Genomic DNA, 19,488 nt, shown 5'->3' on the forward strand with positions numbered 1-19,488 from the left:
TGAGATTACTAATGCCTGTAACACTGTGGCTCAGCTATCCCTATCCCAGAGAGGCTGTAGCTGCTGAACCAGCTAAAGCTGGTAAAAGGCACTCTGAGCTGCCACAGCCACTTGGGCCTCCAGTGACAATGATGGATCTAGGAGTACCTCCAGACTACAAACCTGATCTTTCAAGGGAAGTGCAACCCCATCCAGAATGGGCAATCTCCAGGACTTGAGAACCGCTCACCCACAGGGCTTCCATCTTGTCAGGATTCAGCTTCAGTATATTGGCCTGCATCCAGCCCATTACTAAGTTTAGGTAAAATCTTATGAAAAAATGAACTGAAATGACATTGTCACCCATCTGCACCAGCCAAATTCAACAGGTGCAGCTATTCCCAGCATGGAGAGGACTGTGATGCACCTGTCTGCCATAAAGCTGTTAAAGATGAGGAGCCTGACAGAAAAATGAGGTGGCAACTAGGGATGTACGAAAGTCACTTACCTTGAACGAAATTTTATTCGCGGTGGGGGGGAGGCGCTCCGTCCCTTCCCCAGAAATTCTGGCAGGGGGGAGGCGCTCCGTCCCTCCTCCCCGAAATTCTGGCCGGGGGGGGAGGTGCTCCGTCCCCCCACCCCCGAATCCTGGCCAGCCGGGCCGCAAATGGCAGAGGCTGTAGCCGCCGCCATTTGCGTCCCTGCAGTCAGCCATGATAGGCTACGTAAATGTTTACGTAGCCTATCACAGCTGAGGAAAAAACAAACAAACATACCGTGCGTATACAAATGGCGGCACCCATGGGCGCCGCCATTTGCGTTCCTTATTTTGGCACATCTAGTCTACGTAAACATTTATGTAGACTACAGCGAAAATAAGGGGAATGCAAATAGCGTAGATAGCGTAGCGTAGCCAAAATAACTAGGGAAAATAGCGTAGCGTAGCCAAAATAAGGAACGCAAATGGCGGCGCCCATGGGCGCCGCCATTTGCGTACGCACGGGTTTGTTTTGGTTTTTTTTGTTCAGCCGTGATAGGCTACGTAAACATTTACGTAGCCTATTATGGTATTTTTTAAAAATCTAGCCGTGATAGGCTACGTAAATCTTTACGTAGCCTATCACATTTTTTTGTTGTTGTTTTTGTTTTTTACTGGAAATGGCGGCGGTGGCAGCCGGTCGGAAGACCGGCCTCCGGAGCTGCTGCCACTGCGCCGCTGCTGAACCGCCGCCAGAGCCGCCGCCGCCAGGAGGATTCGCCCAAGGTAAGTCCCGTCCTGGTGGGGTGGGGGGGCAGACCGTTTCGCCACCAATTTCGGAGGGCCGAATGTGCTGGCATTCGGCCTCCCCGAGATTCGTGGCGAAATTCTCTGACATCCCTAGTGGCAACCCTAATTCAGCACTAATGTGGTTCAATACACAGGGATTCAAACCCAGGCTTGAACAGCACAGCACTCAAAGCCCTTGGCCTGGATGGACAAAGCAGTCAGGTTTGGTTTCTCCCACATTTGAATATTTTAAATGCCAAGGTTTTTTGTCCGGAATATGGAGGACTTTGAGAATTTTGAGAAACTCTTATCAAAACCAAACTGAACTGAAATTCTCACCCACACCTACTCTTGAGCCCAAGACCACTGGAGACACAGGGTCTGAGGCTAGCACCTGGTCTAGTGAGCTAACATGGTCGGTTTAGTGTGCTCAGGCCCCAGACAGCACTTCAAGTATAGAAGGGAATAGGGGTGTATATGCTGCATCTCTTCTTGTGATTGCTGGGCCTTCTCAAGCCTCTGAATTGGACCGGACTGATTTAATAGTAGGAATCTCGCCAGTGTCTTCCTGTTTGCTGCACTATGTTCTCTTCAGGTCTAGATGCTGGTATGGATGCCTAAGACACAGCTTGGTCCTAACACGAAACTCTCTATTTTACGTATTTCCTTAGTCTGCTCATGATTTATATCACATATTAGATTCCTGTCTGATGCAGCTCTGTGGTGAAATCATATTTTGTAGGACTCACTTTTTTTGCTTGCCTCCTGACCTGAAAGGAGGCACAACTGAAATTCTTCCTGCTATTCTGTCCTAGCTTCTTTCTGGGCCATACAGAATCAAAACATAAGAAGAACCATGCTGGATCAGACCAAAGGCCTTTCTAGTCTTAGTCTAGAATGCTGGACTAGATGGGCCTTTGGTCTAATCCAGCATGGCTCTTCTTATGTTCTTATGCTTTTTCTTCAAAGAAAAAGAGGGCAATTTAAGCATGCTTTTTTAAAAGTGTGTTTATCACACAGAACTCTACTATTACCTGGTCAACTTGCTTTTGTTCTTGTGAATGTCATGCTTAAGTATGGGGCCCTCCTTGCGCAAGGTTGGAAATGTCCAGTACGACTACTAAGATAAGAAAAGATAAGGTCAGGCCTTGTGTTTCAGAACCCCAATGAATGTCCCTTGTAAGGCCACAAGAACCTGTAGAACTAAGACTGATGTCTCTGCAGACGTTCTATGCACACATTTCATTTTCTAAATAATTTTTTGTGAGTATGGGTAGAGTAGACATCCCCATTAAACCCGCTGCCACGGGGAAAAACACACACATTTATCTTTTTGTCAGCCTTGTAGCTTTGCGTTGCAGTTTATTTTACGTTTACATAGATATCTCCTGATAATTGCTCAATTATTATGCCTAATTACTGTAAATGCCTTGTCTTCCCTGGAGTCCATGAAATCAGAGCAGTAAACACAGCAAAGAAGTACAGATAATTATGTTTCTCTAGCCAGCAGTGATGGGCTAGATGGCCTGTTCTGATAATGGTTTGGAAAGATCACCTAAACTTTTTTTTACAGATTACATATATGCACATTTGTGAACATTTGTACACATGTATGAACATTTGTATCCTATTGCTATCAGGATGAACAAGTGATGCTGTGGAAAGGCAGTTCTCCAACTAACAATGAGTGGGTGAAAGTAGAAATACAGATACCAGCAGGACGTGAAAAAATCAAGGTAAGAGAGAGAAATTCAAGTACACCAACTTTGAAATAGCTTCCCGATGATCTACAACAGGGGTGGGCAGAAAGTAGATCTAGATCCCCTGCTCTATCTCACGGTCATTTTCAGTAGATTGGAAAGAACATCTAACTTCTAATTATCTAACAATAGCAGGAACAAAATTACTTAGCCACCCGAATTATACTGCTGAAATGAAAACAGCTTGGGGGTAACCAGTGGATTTTTGTGTGGAAGGACTCTGAGCTCTGTTCAGTTTCGGTAGACTGATCAAATTCCTGGGCTCAGGATTCTTTAATTCTAAGTGAAACCCCTAATCTAGAGAGTCCACTGCATACATGGAGCTTTCCATGCCCAACACTTGTCTTCTATATTCCCATTCTCTTCTGTGAACAGAGGAATAACCCCAATTCATGCTGGAAATACTCTTCTTCATGTATGAAAATGGGAAGCTCCCTGCATGCAAGGTGCTTTCGATCACAGGTGCCTTTTCAAGCACTTCAGGCATCTACCCAATAGACGCCTGAAATACAGGTGTCTGGAAAGAGAGGGGACTGCAGGTGTCTGGAAAAGAGAAGGGGCTGCCACAGTAATAGGACCTGGCAATCCAGTCCCTCACTAGCCACTACTTTTCACACAGACCCCAGAATTTGCCCACGAGCCGCTTAGAGCCTTTTCAACACAGGGACACAGGGAGCCCATCACAGATAAACCTTCTCTCCACCACATCTAACTTCAACCCCTGCTGTCTCTTTGACTGCTTAATTACATGTTTATCCTACCTTTTTTTCTAAGGAGCTCAGGTGCACATGATTACTCCCCCTTGTATCCTCTCAATAACCCTATGCGGTAGGTTAGGCTGAGAGATGTTGACTGCCATCAAGATTTGCCAGTGAATTTCATGGCTCAGTGGAGATTTGAACCCTGTTCTTTCTGGTCTGATCCAACACTCTGTCCTACACTGGCTCTCATTTTCTTCCAGAGCCATGCCAAGTATTGCAATCATCCGGAGTGTGATGAGATGTAGACCTGCCAGCAGCAGCTCCAATTGATTTTCCCTTTTAAATTTATCTAGCCAGCTGCTGCCAGGCAAGTGCCAGTGCTGTAGCAGGATTAAGCTCTCCATTAGAAGGACAGAATGGAATTGCAGAAACTGTGGGCACACCTGCCACTTTGGAACATGCTACAGGAAACATTACCTCCTGGCTATTCCCTGCATCAAATCATTTCTAGCACAACAAAAATGGACTGCTTTGTTAATCTCTCGCTTTCTTCCTACTTTTAATGTAGTTGTAAAATTCAAGCCTTGTCTGGATGCTAAACGTATAATTGCTCGCAAATGTCCTGGGGTTTCGATTAGGGATGTACGAGAATTTTGTTTCGGTTCACAAATCAACAGAACTTGCCCTGTTTGCAACCCCAAACATGGACGCATTTTTCCGAAAAGGGTCGCAAATTCCCAAACTTGTGATTGTGTTCGGAAAATTTTTGGTTTTTTTAAATGTGCGTTTTAAAATGTATGTAACCCGGCATTTTCACACTTTAATCACCGAGGCAAAAGATTTTGTCAGGATAGGAAATCCAAGTGCTTCTGAAAATATGAACAGAGATGTGCACTTTTCCCATTTGAAATGCATACATTATCCATGAGAACAAAAATAAAATCAGGCCACAAATTAAAATGGGAGTGAGGTAAACCAAGCTTCAAAATGGAGCTCAGAAAATCTCAGTGTGGTCGACCATCCCTGGTTCTCCCATCCATAGTTTTGATATATTCTGAAGTCAATTCAGCAACTACATTCATAGAACTGATTAGGAGATTGTTTAGTGGAATATGGATATGGAGTTCAAGGGATAAAAGCACCCAAATGTCTGACCCCACCAAATCCCGTTCTTGACTCCCTTTTTTGTTTCTGTTTTAAATAGAAGTAAAATGTTTCTCTCCCATCAGAGTTGCAAGATTTCGACCCAGAAACCATGTTTCTCACTTTAAATTAGAAGTGTGTGCAAATGGCCTCTCAAAATTCTCCACCGTAAATGTGGGCAGAGAAATTGGGGAGAAGTAATTCTCGACAGTTTCTCACAGGCAGGGGCAGGACTCCCCATTGGCAGGGGTTGCAGCACAGCTTCTTTGTTTCTCATTTGGGTTTGGGGGTGATTTGTGCTGCCACCAGAAGCAACAAAAGCGTCAACTCTGTTGGCAGGATATCCTCATTTGCATCTGCCACAATGCAGGTGTGAGCAGGGCAGTGTTGTGGCTAGCTCTAAGGAAGAGATGGAGCTAGTGCTGTGCCAAAATCTGCCCTCCAATTTCCTGGAAGTTTTCTTCCCCTTGAAGGAGGCTTCCATTTTTCTGCTTCATTCTCAGGGTGTTTTATACATTCTTCTGAATTTCTTTTGGTGGTGGTTTTGAGCTTGCCTAATCACAGCAAGGTGGCCAAGAGTGCTGTGTGTGTTTTCTTTCTTTCTTTCTTTCTTTCTTTCTTTCTTTCTTTCTTTCTTTCTTTCTTTCTGTTACACATCTCTCCATTGCTCTGCAGCCTCCCTGGCTACCCACACTTCCTGATCTGAAAAAAAACAAAACCCTATGGGAGGAATTACCTTATGCTGTCTTCCCATGGGCTTTAATTGAAGTGTGGGAAGCCAAGGAGGCTACAGGCTGCTGGAGAGGAGATTGTACAATGAAAAACAGGACACTTGCACACACTCCTTGGCCACCTCCTAAGTAAGGTAAGCACAAGAAGCCCAACCCCAACCCATGATATTTCTCTGAAATTTTCTTCACTATTGAATTTCTTTTTGAAAACCATTTCTTTTCTATCAAATTGAATCAGAATGGTTGAAAAAAATTGGAGAAACTTTGAGCACAGCACTACTTCAAATATTCTAAGACTTCAGGAGTATCCTCTGTTTCCCACTCCTGTTTCCCCATTGGTCTTCTTGTCCACCCCAGCCTATCCATTGTGGGTGAAATCAGAGGCCTGCAAGGTGATGAAGGAGGGCAAAGGTGACTGGTGAAGGCATGGGGCGAGTGACTGCCTGCATCAATACTGACTTCATTCCATTGGGCGGTGTAATTGGGGTCTCCTAGGAATCCATAGTTTGGGTCGAGAGCCAATAAATAAATAAATCAGGAAGAGGCATTGGCTAAAAGGGGAGCAAAATATTCTCACCCATTTGAATAGTGCACTTAATCTGGAATGTGCTTTGTAATTTGTCTTAGTAGCATTGTGACTTACTCTGCCCTTGTGGATGCAAGTGGAACCAAGCAATTTAGGAAGGGTAGTATCTTATTCCACTCCTGTTGGAGTTAAAGACCCATAGGGAAATTGACCCAAGAGAAACAGAATTATTGTACGTTGATCTTGTGCCTCTCTAAGGAAGGAGGTTTTTGTAAGGACAGGAGATCTGAGCGTGTGCCTTTCCTCCTTTGCTGATGGCTTTAGTGTGTGTTAACTTGTTTGTTCACCTTGCACGAGCTTTTATTCAGATTGTTATGAGCTAGATATAGATATAGATATAGATATAGATATAGATGCTACATCTCTACAGTTCATTAGTTTAAAGCGTTCTTGAATTGATCCACTTGTGTATATTACACAAATTAAAATTATGAAGCCTTTCCAAAACTGCAAGCCAAGCATATTTATTTATAAGTGGGTCCCAATGAGTTTAATTAGTTTACTACATGTAAGCTGCCAAAAGTCTTAGCAGAGGTGAATTGGGCATAGCCTAGAGCCTCCTATATGCATTATACACATTAAAAGGGGATCACGTGCAGAGAGGGACTGCAGGGCTTTCCCTGGCCCAAGCTCATGTGGGTTCCTCCGGCTTCACCCTTGACACATTAGGAGTGGACCTCTGCAAGAAAAGTCTACACGTGTAGGCTTTCCACATGAGCTGGAACACTACATGACTAGGATTCCAGCTCATGTAAAAAGTCTGCTGACGACATCCATGGACCCTAAAGATGAGTCTGGGGGAAGCTGTCCGACTTCAGGGACAGGACCCATGATGTGGCTATATAACCTCTTCAGGGAGTTTGTGCATGAAAGGAGCTGAAATTTTATATGGAAGTACAATTTGCATCCAAATCAAAGCAATCAATTTTATTGAAGCATAAGCCTGATTCATTCAGGATGTGGGCTTTGAGTAAACCCTCTGTCCATATATCACACATGCCTCACTGCATATAAATGCACATTTACCACCTGAGTTGCTCATTTATCTGTAATGGTAGCACACCAGTATTGTTTGGGTGTGCTGCTGGCATGCTAACGTTACATGCAAATGGGGCACCTTGCATGGAAATTGGGTACATGGGGATCCTTTACATGGATAAGGACTTTATCTGTGGCTCATGACCTACATAAATAAGGTCATATTTACCACAAATGGGGGAATATGTTGTATAAAGGCACTGAACAAGTGATTAGCCCTATTAATACATCAGTCTATATGCATTGCCCTTTCCACTGAAATAGTTGGGCAGATATAAAATGCTACCCCTTCTCTCAGCTTCTTTTAGAAGGAACAGTTGAAAGCAAGAGAAGCAGTGTCTGTCTGGATCACTTCAATTTTGAAGATAGCACAGTATCAAAATTGCCCAAGCTTTGTACCTCTGAAGAATTTGCCTGTGCCAATGGCCAATGCATCGACATTAATTTGGCCTGTGATTACCAGCTGGACTGTTTGGATGGAAGTGATGAAGATCCATCAGCTTGCGGTAAGTTAAAACAGTTGTTTTAAAGATGATATGCTGCCAAACAGACTAGTGGTGTGAAGACTTCTGTGCCATAGAATGGAATATCTGAGAGGATGATTATTAACAGGGATTAGAGCTGCACCAAATATTCTCCACTTTTGATTAATGGGTAATCTGGAGGTAGAGAATTTTCCTTCTGAAAACCACTTAGATTATGTAAACATTCATGCTTCTCCTGTTCAGTGCTGTTTTTCCACTGGCTGCTGCTTCTTCCTCCTTCCTGAATTAGTCACATGCATAGGGATGTCAGAGAATTCCGTCACAGACTCCAGTGAGGCCAGATTCTTTAGAATCCACCCCCATCAGAATCCGTGGTGGAACAGCCTCCTCCCCGCCACCCTGTGGAACCCCTCGGGACGGAGCTTACCTGGCGGCACATGCGGCACTGGTGGCGGCAGTTCTGGCGGCGGATACGGTGGCGGTGGCAGCTCTGGCTGGTCTCCCGGCTGCTGCCGGGCTCGTGCGGCTGCAAATGGCAGCCGTCGTAGCGGCCGCCATTTGTGCCCTTGCAGTCAGCCGTGATAGGCTACATAAGTATTTACGTAGCCTATCACGGCAAAGGTCAGGGATGCAAATGGCGACCGCTACGCCATTTGCTCCCCTGCTCTTTGCCGTGATAGGCTACGTAAGTATTTATGTAGCCTATCACGGTAAAGGTAGCCATGCCAATGGCGTAACGGCTGCCATTTGCATCCCTGCTCTTTGCCGTGATAGGCTATGTAAATACTTACGTAGCCTATCAGGGCTGACTGCGAGGTTGCAAATGGCGGCCGCTACGATGGCTGCCATTTGCGGCTGCAGCAGCCCAGCCGTGGCCAGCAGCTCCACGGAGCTGCCACAGAGCAGAGCCTGCCAGGGAGGATTCTGGGGGGAGGGGGGAGCGCCTCCTCCCCACCGCAGATTACCTGGCACGGAGCCAGGTAAGACTTTCATACATCCCTACACATGCATGATCCCAGCCAATCAAGGATCATGCAGTTAACAAGCTGATGTTACAATGTTACGCAGGCAATCAGAGCTAATTGGCTATGTGATCATGAGACTTCAGGCAAGTGTGAGTTAGCATAATGTAAATGAATAAACATTTTTGGGAAGGAGTTGCAAACCATTCAACAATGCATTTTCAGCACTGCCAATATCAGAAATGTTTGTGACAAACTAAGTAGTTTTGGCTTAGCTTTTTAAGGAAGTGGTTTTTAAGGATTTGGAAATCTCACTGTTTATTGGAGACTCTTACGATACGAGTCCCCTGGACTGCAAGGAGGTCAAATCTAGGGATGTCAGAGAATTCCGCCACAGATCTCGGTGAGGCCGAATGCCAATGCATTCGGCCCCCCGAACTCCGTGGCAGAACGGCCTGCCACCCCCCCGCCCCCCCGCGGATCCCCCCCGGGATGAGGCTTACCTGGGGCGGATGTTCCGGGTGGCTCCGGCAGCGTCTTCAGCGGTGGCAGCTGTGGCGGCTGGTCTTCCAACTGGCCGCCGCCATTTGCAGTCTTGTTGTTTTTGTTTACAAGACGTGATAGGCTATGTAAATATTTACGTAGCTTATCATGGCTGGCTAAAGCAAAAAACAAAACCGCATATGCAAATGGCGGCGGCTATGGCCGCCGCCATTTGTGTTCCTTATTTTTGGCCATCTTAGTCTACGTAAATATTTACATAGACTATGACAGCGAAAATAAAGGGGAACGCAAATAGCGTAGCGGCCGCTATTTGCATCCCTTTTTGATTTGCCGTTTTAGCCTACGTAAATATTTACTTAGGCTAAAATGGTGAAGCAAAAAGGGACACAAATAGCGTCCGCTACGCTATTTGCGTTCCCCTTTATTTTTGCCATCATAGTCTACGTAAATATTTATAAACTTAAGCTTCAGTATCTGTCCTTCCAATGAGCAGTCAGTGTTGATTTCCTTTAGGATTGACTGATTTGACTAGGGATGTACGAAAGTCACTTACCTTTCCGCGGATTATGTTGATGGTGGCGGGAGAGGCGTTCTGTCCCTCCCCCCGGAATCCTCGACGGGGGGGGAGGCGATCCATTCCTCCCCCCCGGAATCCTCCACAGCCGGCTGTGCTCTGTGGCAGCTCCCCAGAGCAGCTGGCTAGATGCAGGCCAGAGCCGTCCGCAGCCAGATTTCCAGCTGCAGAGGGCTCTGGGTAAAACAAAAACAAAACCGCGTACGCAAATGGCGGCGGCTACGGCCGCCACCATTTGCGTTCCTTATAGGGATGGCAGAGAATTCCACCATGGATCTTGGGGAGGCCGAATGCCAGTGCATTTGGCCCCCCGAAATCTGTGGCAGAACGGCCTGCCCCCCCCGCCTCCTCGTGGATCCCCCTGGGATGAGACTCACCTGGGGTGGATCTTCCGACCGGCTGCCGCCGCCGCCATTTGCAAGTTAGTTTGCTTTTTTTTTACACCGACGTGATAGGCTACGTAAGATTTTACGTAGCCTAAAACATCTGGGTTAAAAAAAAAAAGGCGTATGCAAATGGCGGCAGCTATGGCCACCGCCATTTGCGTATGCCTTTTTTTTAACTGCTCTATTTGTGTTCCCCTTATTTTCGCCGTCTTAGTCTACATAAATATTTACGTAGATTAAGACATCAAAAATAAGGAACGCAAATGGCGGCGACCATAGCCGCTGCCATTTGCGTACACGGTTCCCCCCCCCCCAGAGCCCTCTGCAGCCGGAAATCTGGCTGCGGATGGCTTTGGCCTGGCTGGGCCTGGCCAGCTGCTCTGCGGAGCCGCCGCGGAGCACAGGCAGCCAAGGAAGATTCCTGGGGGGGAGGAACGGAGCGCCTCCCCCCCATCCAGGATTCCGGGGGGAGGGACAGAGCACCTCCCCCTTGTCCAGGATTCCAGGGGGAGGGACGGAGCACCTCCCCCCCACCATCAGCATAATCCGCAAACAGGTAAGTAATTTTTGTACATCCCTAGTTCCTTATTTTTGGCTGTCTTAGTCTACGTAAATATTTACGTAGACTATGACTGCGAAAATAAAGGGGAACACAAATAGCGTAGCGGGTACTATTTGCGTCCCTTTTTGATTCACTGTTTTAGCCTACGTAAATATTTACGTAGGCTAAAACGGCGAATCAAAAAGGGACGCAAATAGCACCCGCTACCCTATTTGCGTTCCCCTTTATTTTCGCCATCATAGTCTACGTAAATATTTATGTAGACTAAGATGGCCAAAAATAAGGAACGCAAATAGTGGCGGCCGTAGCCGCCGCCATTTGCATACGTGGTTTGTTTGTTTGTTTTTACCCAGAGCCCTCCACGGCCAGAAATCCGGCTGCGGACGGCTCTGGCCTGGGCCTGGCCGGCTGCTCCGGGGAGCTGCCGCGGAGCACAGCCAGCCATGGAGGATTCCGGGGGGGAGGAACGGATCGCCTCCCCCCCCATCGAGGATTCCGGGGGGAGGGATGGAAAGCCTCCCCCCCATCAACATAATCCACGGAAAGGTAAGTGACTTTCGTACATCCGTTGTCAAATCAGTCAATCCTAAAGGAAATCAACCCTGACTGCTCATTGGAAGGACAGATACTGAAGCTGAAGCTCAAATATTTTGGCATCAAATAATGTGAAAAGAAAACTCCCTGGAAAAGACCCTGATGCTGGGAAAGATTGAAGGCAAAAGGAGAAGGGGACGGCAGAGGATGGGATGGCTAGATAGCATCACTGATTCAATGAATATGAACTTGAGCACGCTCCGGGAAAGAGCGGAGGACAGGAAGGCCTGGCGTGCTATGGTCCATGGGGTCACGAAGAGTTGGACACGACTTAATGACTGAACAACAACATTTGTCTTTGCAATTTTTACAGAAAGGACCTTCACAGTCACTACTCAATTCATTTAAATGAAATACCAGAGTAATTTAAAAATTCATGCCAAGAAAAAAAAATTGCACTGTCATGTGCAATTTTTTGGTTTGTTTGTTTTATATTCCTATAGCTAGGGCATGGCTTAATCAAGATAAACTGTAATTTGTCCATTGACCTATGATATCGGGGGACCATAACTTGGACCATATGTTTTGCATGCAGATGTCTCAGGTTCAGTCCCTAGCATCTTCATTCTAAAAAAGATATCAGATCCAAGGTGAGGTGAAAATCCACTGCTTGAGAGACTGAAGAGCTACTGTCAGTCAAAGTAGAAAATACTGGGCTGGATGTTATTGTAGTTTATGGTTTACTTTTTGTTTTGTGAGCCTCCCAGAGACTTCGACTAATGGGCGGTATAGAAATGTAATTAAAAATAAATTAAATTTTAAAAAATAGACGGACAAATGCTCTGATCTTGAATAAGGCTACTTTCTAAGTCAAAGGATAACTCACTCCTACTGTTCACTTCTATGCATGTCAACTCAGAGGTAGGTTCTTTGGAATGGATTTAGTTGCTGCCTCCTGAACAATGTTACGGACCTCCATCCATAGTTCCTCAGGCACTCTGTCTTTCAGGTCTAATCCCTTTAAATCTATTCATCACCTCCACTGTATATTCATAAGGGGTATGATTTAGGTCATACCTGAATGGTTTAATGGTTTTCCCTACATTCTTCAATTTAAGCCGAAATTTTGCAAGAAGCAGCTCATGATCTGAGCCACAGTCAGCTCCAGGTCTTGTTTTTACTGACTCTATGGAGTGTCTCCATCTTTGGCTGCAAAGTACATAATCAATCTGATTTCGATATTGACCATCTGCATCTGGTGATGTCCATGTGTAGAGTCACCTCTTGTGCTGTTGGATAGCTGAGCATAAGTATAATTAAATTCAGTGGGACTTCTGAATGGACATGCCTACACTAGCATTGTAAAGAACTGGAGATATTGCTGGAGATTTCAATGAAGGGGTAAATATGGATATAACAAATATGAAAGATAATACTTAATTGTCATATCTCATTCCACTTAAATTGCAGAAAGCTTTAGAGCAGCCTTCCCCAACCTGGTGCCCTCTAGATATTTTGGATTACAGCTCTCATCAGCCCCAGCCATATGGACAATGGTCAGGCTGATGGGAGTTGTAGTCCAAAACATCCAGAGGGCAACAGGTTGGGAAAGGGTAGTCCAGGAAGCAATATGGCCACTAGACACTGTCAAGAGGGCCATAGGATTTGTTGGCTTCTGGGAACTGAGCTCATAGCCAGGGCTCCAACCTCGGTTTCCAGAAACCACGGTCCCCACTCCCTCATAGCCAGTGTGGTTTGCTTCTTGTGGGCTACATCTCCACGCTTAGGAACAGAGCATGGAGATAGCAAAAAGGGGGCAGTCCAGGGGCAGGAGGGGGAGGTGACTGTGGAAGCCGTGTTACTCAGGTTCCCCCCCTCCTGCTCCAAAGCTCCCTGGCTAGACAGGCAAAATTGTTTGGACACTAGATAAGCTGATACTTATATATCTATGAAAGATTGCTCATCGATCCCCATAGGCTTTCCAATTCTTTCCACCTGCTTTGATCTGTGCAGGAGATTTTGACTGACAGTCTGAAGCTCCCCAGAGAGCACAGCCTGGTGGGGAGAAAAGCAGGAAAGTTGAAGCCTCTGGTTAACTATCACTGGCTAACTGGGATTAAAGTCAGCTTCACCTAACTGTAGATGGTATTTATGACAGTGGGGTACCCATGTAGTGTTACCCTCCTGTAGTGCAAATCTCACCCTTTACCACTTTCTACCGCTACTCGGTTCTTACCCTGTTGGTAGGTGCACAATTACCAACACTAAGCCCAACTACCTAGCCCAGGTTGGCAATTTGAAAAATTGTCCTGGGCACTGCCATAAAATGGCTGCCATGGGAGACATGACACAGGAGAAGGAACTGTGCAAAAGAATGAGTAAAAGGCAGAGGTAGGGTCAGAGCCCCAATACATTAAATAACTCCCTTGAATCCACGGATTTCAGCACCAACAGAAACCTATTTCACAGCAATCTCAGCTGCCAGTAAGAAAAAGTGTTTTGTTTTTAAGTGAGCATCTGGGTGGGCGTGGGCACCAAGAGAGTTGTCCAGAAGCACATTGGTACTCATTGGCACCACATTACCTATTTCTGTCCTAGGCTGTTTTGCTGTGGCACTGGAGACAACCAAGAGCCTAGCAACAAGCCAGCCAGAATTAGCTATCATCTACTGCTGTGAGTTTTATTTCATGCTGGTAAACTGGCTTGCAGGCTGTTGCAGCAGAAAAGTTGGATATCCCTTTAAGATAAAGACAGGTATGAATCTCCGAGGTCACAATGATGCCTGCACAACAGTGCCCTGAGTTCCACCTGAAGTGTCAGTTGCTGCTTCTCATTTGAAAACACTCTTGGGACAGTTGGGGAGCAGAGTGGATTGCAGAGATTGTTGTTAGGTTCATAGTTTAGCTATGCGTTGTATTTACAGACAGGCTTGCTTTATATTTCATTGTGTTAGCCACTTTCATGCACCACGCACACACACACACAAACTTCCTCTCCCCACAAACCACACACCCATAGCACTGCTCACACAAACAACATGCACCCATCCTGACATAGGCCAATCCATTCACACATGACATCAACACATTATCACCCATCCCCCTGCATATACAACACCCCCATCTACCCCCACATATCCCACACACAACCACCCCCATCCATCCCCTACATACCACAAACATCCATCCCCCATACCCCCACACAGCACATATTTATCCCTTCATTCACCCCCAGAACACAACATACCCATCCATCCACTCCCCCACACAGCACACTCCTACCCCCCATGCAGCCCCACCTCACACAACACACACCAATCCGCCCCATACATCACACCCATCCCCCATCCACACATCCCCACACAACACATACCCATCCACCCTATACACACAACATACACCTATCCCCACCTATCCTGTGTTGTCCATAGGGGTTGATATTGTGGGGGATGGACGTGTATTATGTGTGGGGTGGATTGGTGGATTGGTGTATGTTGTGTGAGAAGGGGGGATGATGGATAAGTGTGTGTTGTGTGGGGGTCGATGGGTATGTGTTGTATCTGGGGAGGTGGATGAAGGGATGGGTGTGGTGTGTCTTTAGGGGTGGATGTTGTGGGGGTGCTTTGGAGTGGATAAGGGTGTGTTATGTGGAGGGGGGTTGGACTCGATAGGTGTGTGTTGCATGTGGGAGGGGGTGTGAAGGATTTGTTGTGTGAGGAGGGGGACGGGTATGTGTTGTGTAGGGGTTGGATGGGGAATGGGTGTGTAGTGTGTAGGTGTGGATGGGGGATGGGAGAGTGTTGTATGAGGAGGGGGGATGGGGATAGGTTTGTGTGGGGTGGATGGGTACATGTTCTGTGTGGGGAGATGGATGAAGGGATGGATGGGGAATGGCTGTGTGTTGTGTCTGTATGGGTGGATGTTGTGGCTGTGGATTGGGGTGTGTTGTGTGTGTGGGCATATGGAGCAGATGGGTGTGTGTTGTGTGTGAGAAGGGGTGGGTTTGTGGCATATAGGGGGTGATGAGGCATGTATGTGTGTAGTGTGTGTGATGCATGTTGTGTGAGGAGAAGGGAATTGGGGATTGGTTTCTGCTGTGTGGGGGTGAGGATGGATGAGTGTGAGTTGTGTATGGGGGTGCAGGGAAATTTATTTTATTTAGCGTATGGCACACATTGCCAGGGAGTCTACAATGTTTTTACACGGTAGATGTTCTGGCGCCAGCAGCTGCTAGACACTGATGCACCACAAGAGGGCGAGCTAACTTTGCACCAGCTGGCCAGCAGTGTTCTTAGGAAAGTCAGCTCATCCGGGCTTTTTCTCCACCACTCCTCCACCGATCACATCCAGGCAGATCCAGCGCCAGTTCCTGCTCCCTGCATAGAGTGCTGCCAGCATTCCCCCCCACCAAAATGGGGGTACCTATTTATCTACTCGCAGATTGCATGCTTTCGAACTGTTAGGTGGGCAGGAGCTAGGGATGTAATGACGGGAGCTCACTTCCCTCACGTGGAGCTGGGCTCGAACCATTGGAGTGTCAACCATTTCTGGCCAGCAAACTCCAGCATCATTAAGCCACTGCGCCACCGCGTCCAGGGGAATGTATATGGGGGATGGGTGTATGTTGTGTGTGAATGGGGTGGACGTTGTCAGGGAGGACTGGGATGGATAGGGGTGTGTTGTGTGTGGGATGTGTGGGTATAGATGGGGTGTGTGGTGGTGGATGGATGGGTGTTGTGTGTGCAGGGGAATGGGTGTTATTGTGCTGACACCATGTGTGAATGGGTCATGTTGTTTGTGTGAGCAGTGCTATGGGTGTGTGGTTTGTGGGGGGAGGATGTGTGTGTGTGTGGTGCATGAATAGGGTGGGGAGAAGGCTGCATTTGGATATGTGTGTATATGGGGGGCATAGGTTGTGGGGTGTGTGTGGAAATGGGTGCAGCAAGTGGCATGGGGAGTTGAGTGTGGTGTGTAGGGACAAGAAGAGATGTGTGTGGGGGAATGGGGAATTGGTGCATGGAGATATGTGTCTATGATGTGAAGTTGGGTAGGATGGGTGTATGTGGGTTTGGGGATCATGCGTGGATGGAAGGGATGGGTATGTCTGTGTCTGTAGACTGGGCTGAGAACCTGAGTTCCCCCCAATGCGTTTACTTACCTTTTATGTAGAAAACCTACAATATAATATGATTAGTTCTGATTTCTTACCTAGTAAGTGTCTTTCCCTGTATAATGAAGGAATACAATCCAGTGGAACAGATTAACCTACCTAGACCTGCTGTCAAAATTCAAACATGAAAAATTGAAGGAAGAACCTTTTAAAAGCAAACTCCTTTCGGCTCAATCAAGGCCAGATTTATTCCAGTTTCCTGCTCTAATGGCCTGGAGGCAATGCTAACTTGTGACAGCTAACCAAGAGGGTATCTCTGTAAATGTTTCTTACCTGCTAGATAGCTTTGCCTGCAGGAAGAAGCACAGTCAAATGTAACATATTCACCTACCTAAACTGTCTTCATAAATTACTATTACCTTAAACCTTGAACAATTAAGGGTGTGTTCCTATGTATGCTTAGATAGAAAAGAATTAGATGTCCTGGCTGGGACATGCTGGGAGTTGTAGGGCTTTTTCCTGTCTAAACATGCATAGGATTACACCTTAAATAATTCAGCTCAGTTCTCCTCACCCCTATGAGCTTACTTGGCCCTTTTTATTGTCTTTAATTTTGCTCAAGAAAGGCTAATCTTAACAGATCCATATCCCTCTCCACCTGCAATCAATTTATGATACCCAGGAGAGAGATACATTTTTGTATTTGGTTCCCCAAAATGTATTGACATACCTTATCTACAGAAAACCTACAGAAAATACAGTTATATTGGGTCTCCTACCTGGTCAATGGATTTGCTTGCATGAAGGAACACAGTCAAATCTAAGATATTAACTCATCTAAATTACTAATTAATTTACATTTCCTGAATTACTAATACTTGAACAAGTGGCTAACACAATGAAACATAAAGCAAGCCTGTCGGTAAATACAGGCTTACTTGGCCCTTTTTATCGTCTTTAATTTTGCTCAAGAAAGGCTAATCTTAACAGATCCATATCCCTCCCCACCCGCAATCGAATTACGCTACATTTCCTGAATTACTAACACTTGAACAAGTGGCTAACACAATGAAATATAAAGCAAGCCTGTCTGTAAATACAATGCATGGCTAAACCAACTATGAACCTAACAACAATCTCAGTCTCTGCAATCCACTTTGCTCCCCAACCATCCCAAGAGCATTTTCAAATGAGAAGCAGCAACTGACACTTCAGCTGGGACTCAGAGCATGGTTGTGCAGGCATCATTGTGACCTTGGAGATTCATACCTGCCTTTATCTTAAAGGGATATCTTGCTTTTCCGCTGCAACAGCCTGCAAGCCAGTTTACCAGCATGAAATAAAAATCAGAGCAGTAGATGATGCAAATTTTGGCCAGCTTGTTGCTCAGCTCTTGGCTGCCTCTAGTGCCAAAGCAAGAGAGGCTAGGGGTGTGGGTCTGGTGTGGGTGGGAAGTGTGCGCTCACCAACAGAACTGAGCTGTAGTAGCAAAAGACGGGATGGAGGTTGCACCACACAGGTACAACCCTACATGGGGATCACTTATCACTAAGCCTTTCCACTACCCAGTTCTTTATAGTCTATTCATATTTAGTGGTCTCAGTGCACAATAAGTTGGTATCCATCTCTGCTTATATACTGTACTTTGTGACGCAGAACCGCCACTGTATTAGAAAAGATCAGTCGTGTATTTGGTTGTAAAAATAAGTATTTGTAGAAAAGAAAGCAAAGAGCAAGTATGAGTTTTAAATGTACTAATAAGGGTAAATTTTCAAGCATGAAGTAGTTGTGTGTAATTCTATTTGTCATCTTCCCTCACTTGTCTGCATCTGAAAAGGGTAGTTGCTGCCTAGAATAGGAAGTAGTGCTAAAGACTCTTCAGTAATTAAGCACGTTGTTTGCTTTTCCAATTTGTTGAATAACTAAGGGTGCAATCCTATGCATGTTTAGACGGGAAAATGTCCTACAGTTCCCAGCATGCCCCAGCCATAGGAGTGGTATGACTTTTTTTTATTTCTAAACATGCATAGGATCGTGCCTTAAATGAAATAGAGGAAATAGATACTTATGAGTATAACATAACTATGGCTAGCAAAATAAAATTATTTTTTTCTGATTAAATTTGGGCACAACAAACTTCTGGATGGGATTCTCAGTTGTTGTTGTGTGTGTTTTTTACTGAACATAAGAACATGAGTAGAGCCATGCCAGATCAAACCAAGGGACCATCTAGCCCAGCATTCTGTTCACATAGTAGCCAACCAGATGCCCATGGGAACCCACAAGCAGGACATGAGTGCAATAGCACCCTCCTGACCATGTTCCCCAGCAACTGGTGTACATAGGCAGGCTGCCTCTGATACTGGAGGTAGCTTAGAGCCATCAGGACTAGTAGCCATTGATAGCCTTCTCCTCCAGGAATTTGTCTAACCCCGAAATTGGTGGCCATCTCTGTGTTTTGTGGTAACAAACTTCATAGATTGACTATGCACTGTGTGAAGAAGTACTGATGTATTGAATGGCTGGACTGTCCGTATTTTGCCACTGTTCCTCTGGGAGGCCCCAGGAATTTCCTCTGCCTAGGATTTGGACAACCCAGAAATCCACTTTGTGCCTTTTAAATTACAAAATACAGCTGCAGCTTCCTCCTCCTCCTCTAGGTCCTGTCATTAGGGATGTGCAAACCCATCCCCACCCAGTATTGGCAGGCGCCCGCTGAAGCGCAGCCTCCGCTTGAGGCCCCCCGAGCTTGGCGTGCCACCCGCACTCACCCCTGGGTCCCATCCACAAGTGCCTGCCATTTTGCTGAGTGTTTTGCTCAGTTTTTTGGGTTGTTGTTGTTGTTGTTTTTACAAAAAATGAGCTAATTAAATATGCACATATTTAAATATGCACACATTCGGGCTGGGAAAGCTTGATCTATGCAGTATTAGAGGCATAATGTGCAAGCAGGGTGAGTGAGGCCAGGGGCTCGGCGGGCGCAGTCTGAGGGTGCGGGTGGGGGGAAGCCCGATGGACTCCCAGACCCAGTCAGGTGTCCGGCCATCCCTACCTGTCATACAACTCCCTTCCCTCGCTGTTTGTAATGGGCATGAATCCAGGTGTCCTACCGAGCAAGTGAGGGAGGAAGACAAAGGATCCCAAGATTAGGCAGGCAGGAGACTGCA

General features: G+C 46.2%; 1 protein-coding gene across 1 annotated transcript in view; it reads left to right on the plus strand.

Annotated features, from left to right (window-relative positions):
- Positions 1-19,488, plus strand: part of MALRD1 (MAM and LDL receptor class A domain containing 1) — a 439,175-nt gene that overhangs the window by 48,875 nt on the left and 370,812 nt on the right. The window contains exons 9-10 of the mRNA XM_084860474.1: positions 2,887-2,982; positions 7,504-7,711. Of these exons, the coding sequence (XP_084716600.1) occupies positions 2,887-2,982; positions 7,504-7,711 (304 nt within the window). The remainder of the gene's footprint in view (positions 1-2,886; positions 2,983-7,503; positions 7,712-19,488) is intronic.

The sequence above is a fragment of the Heloderma suspectum genome, chromosome 5 (genome assembly GCF_057233095.1).
Source record: "Heloderma suspectum isolate Gila_16-S chromosome 5, 16-S_ref, whole genome shotgun sequence".
Lineage (NCBI taxonomy): Eukaryota > Metazoa > Chordata > Lepidosauria > Squamata > Helodermatidae > Heloderma > Heloderma suspectum.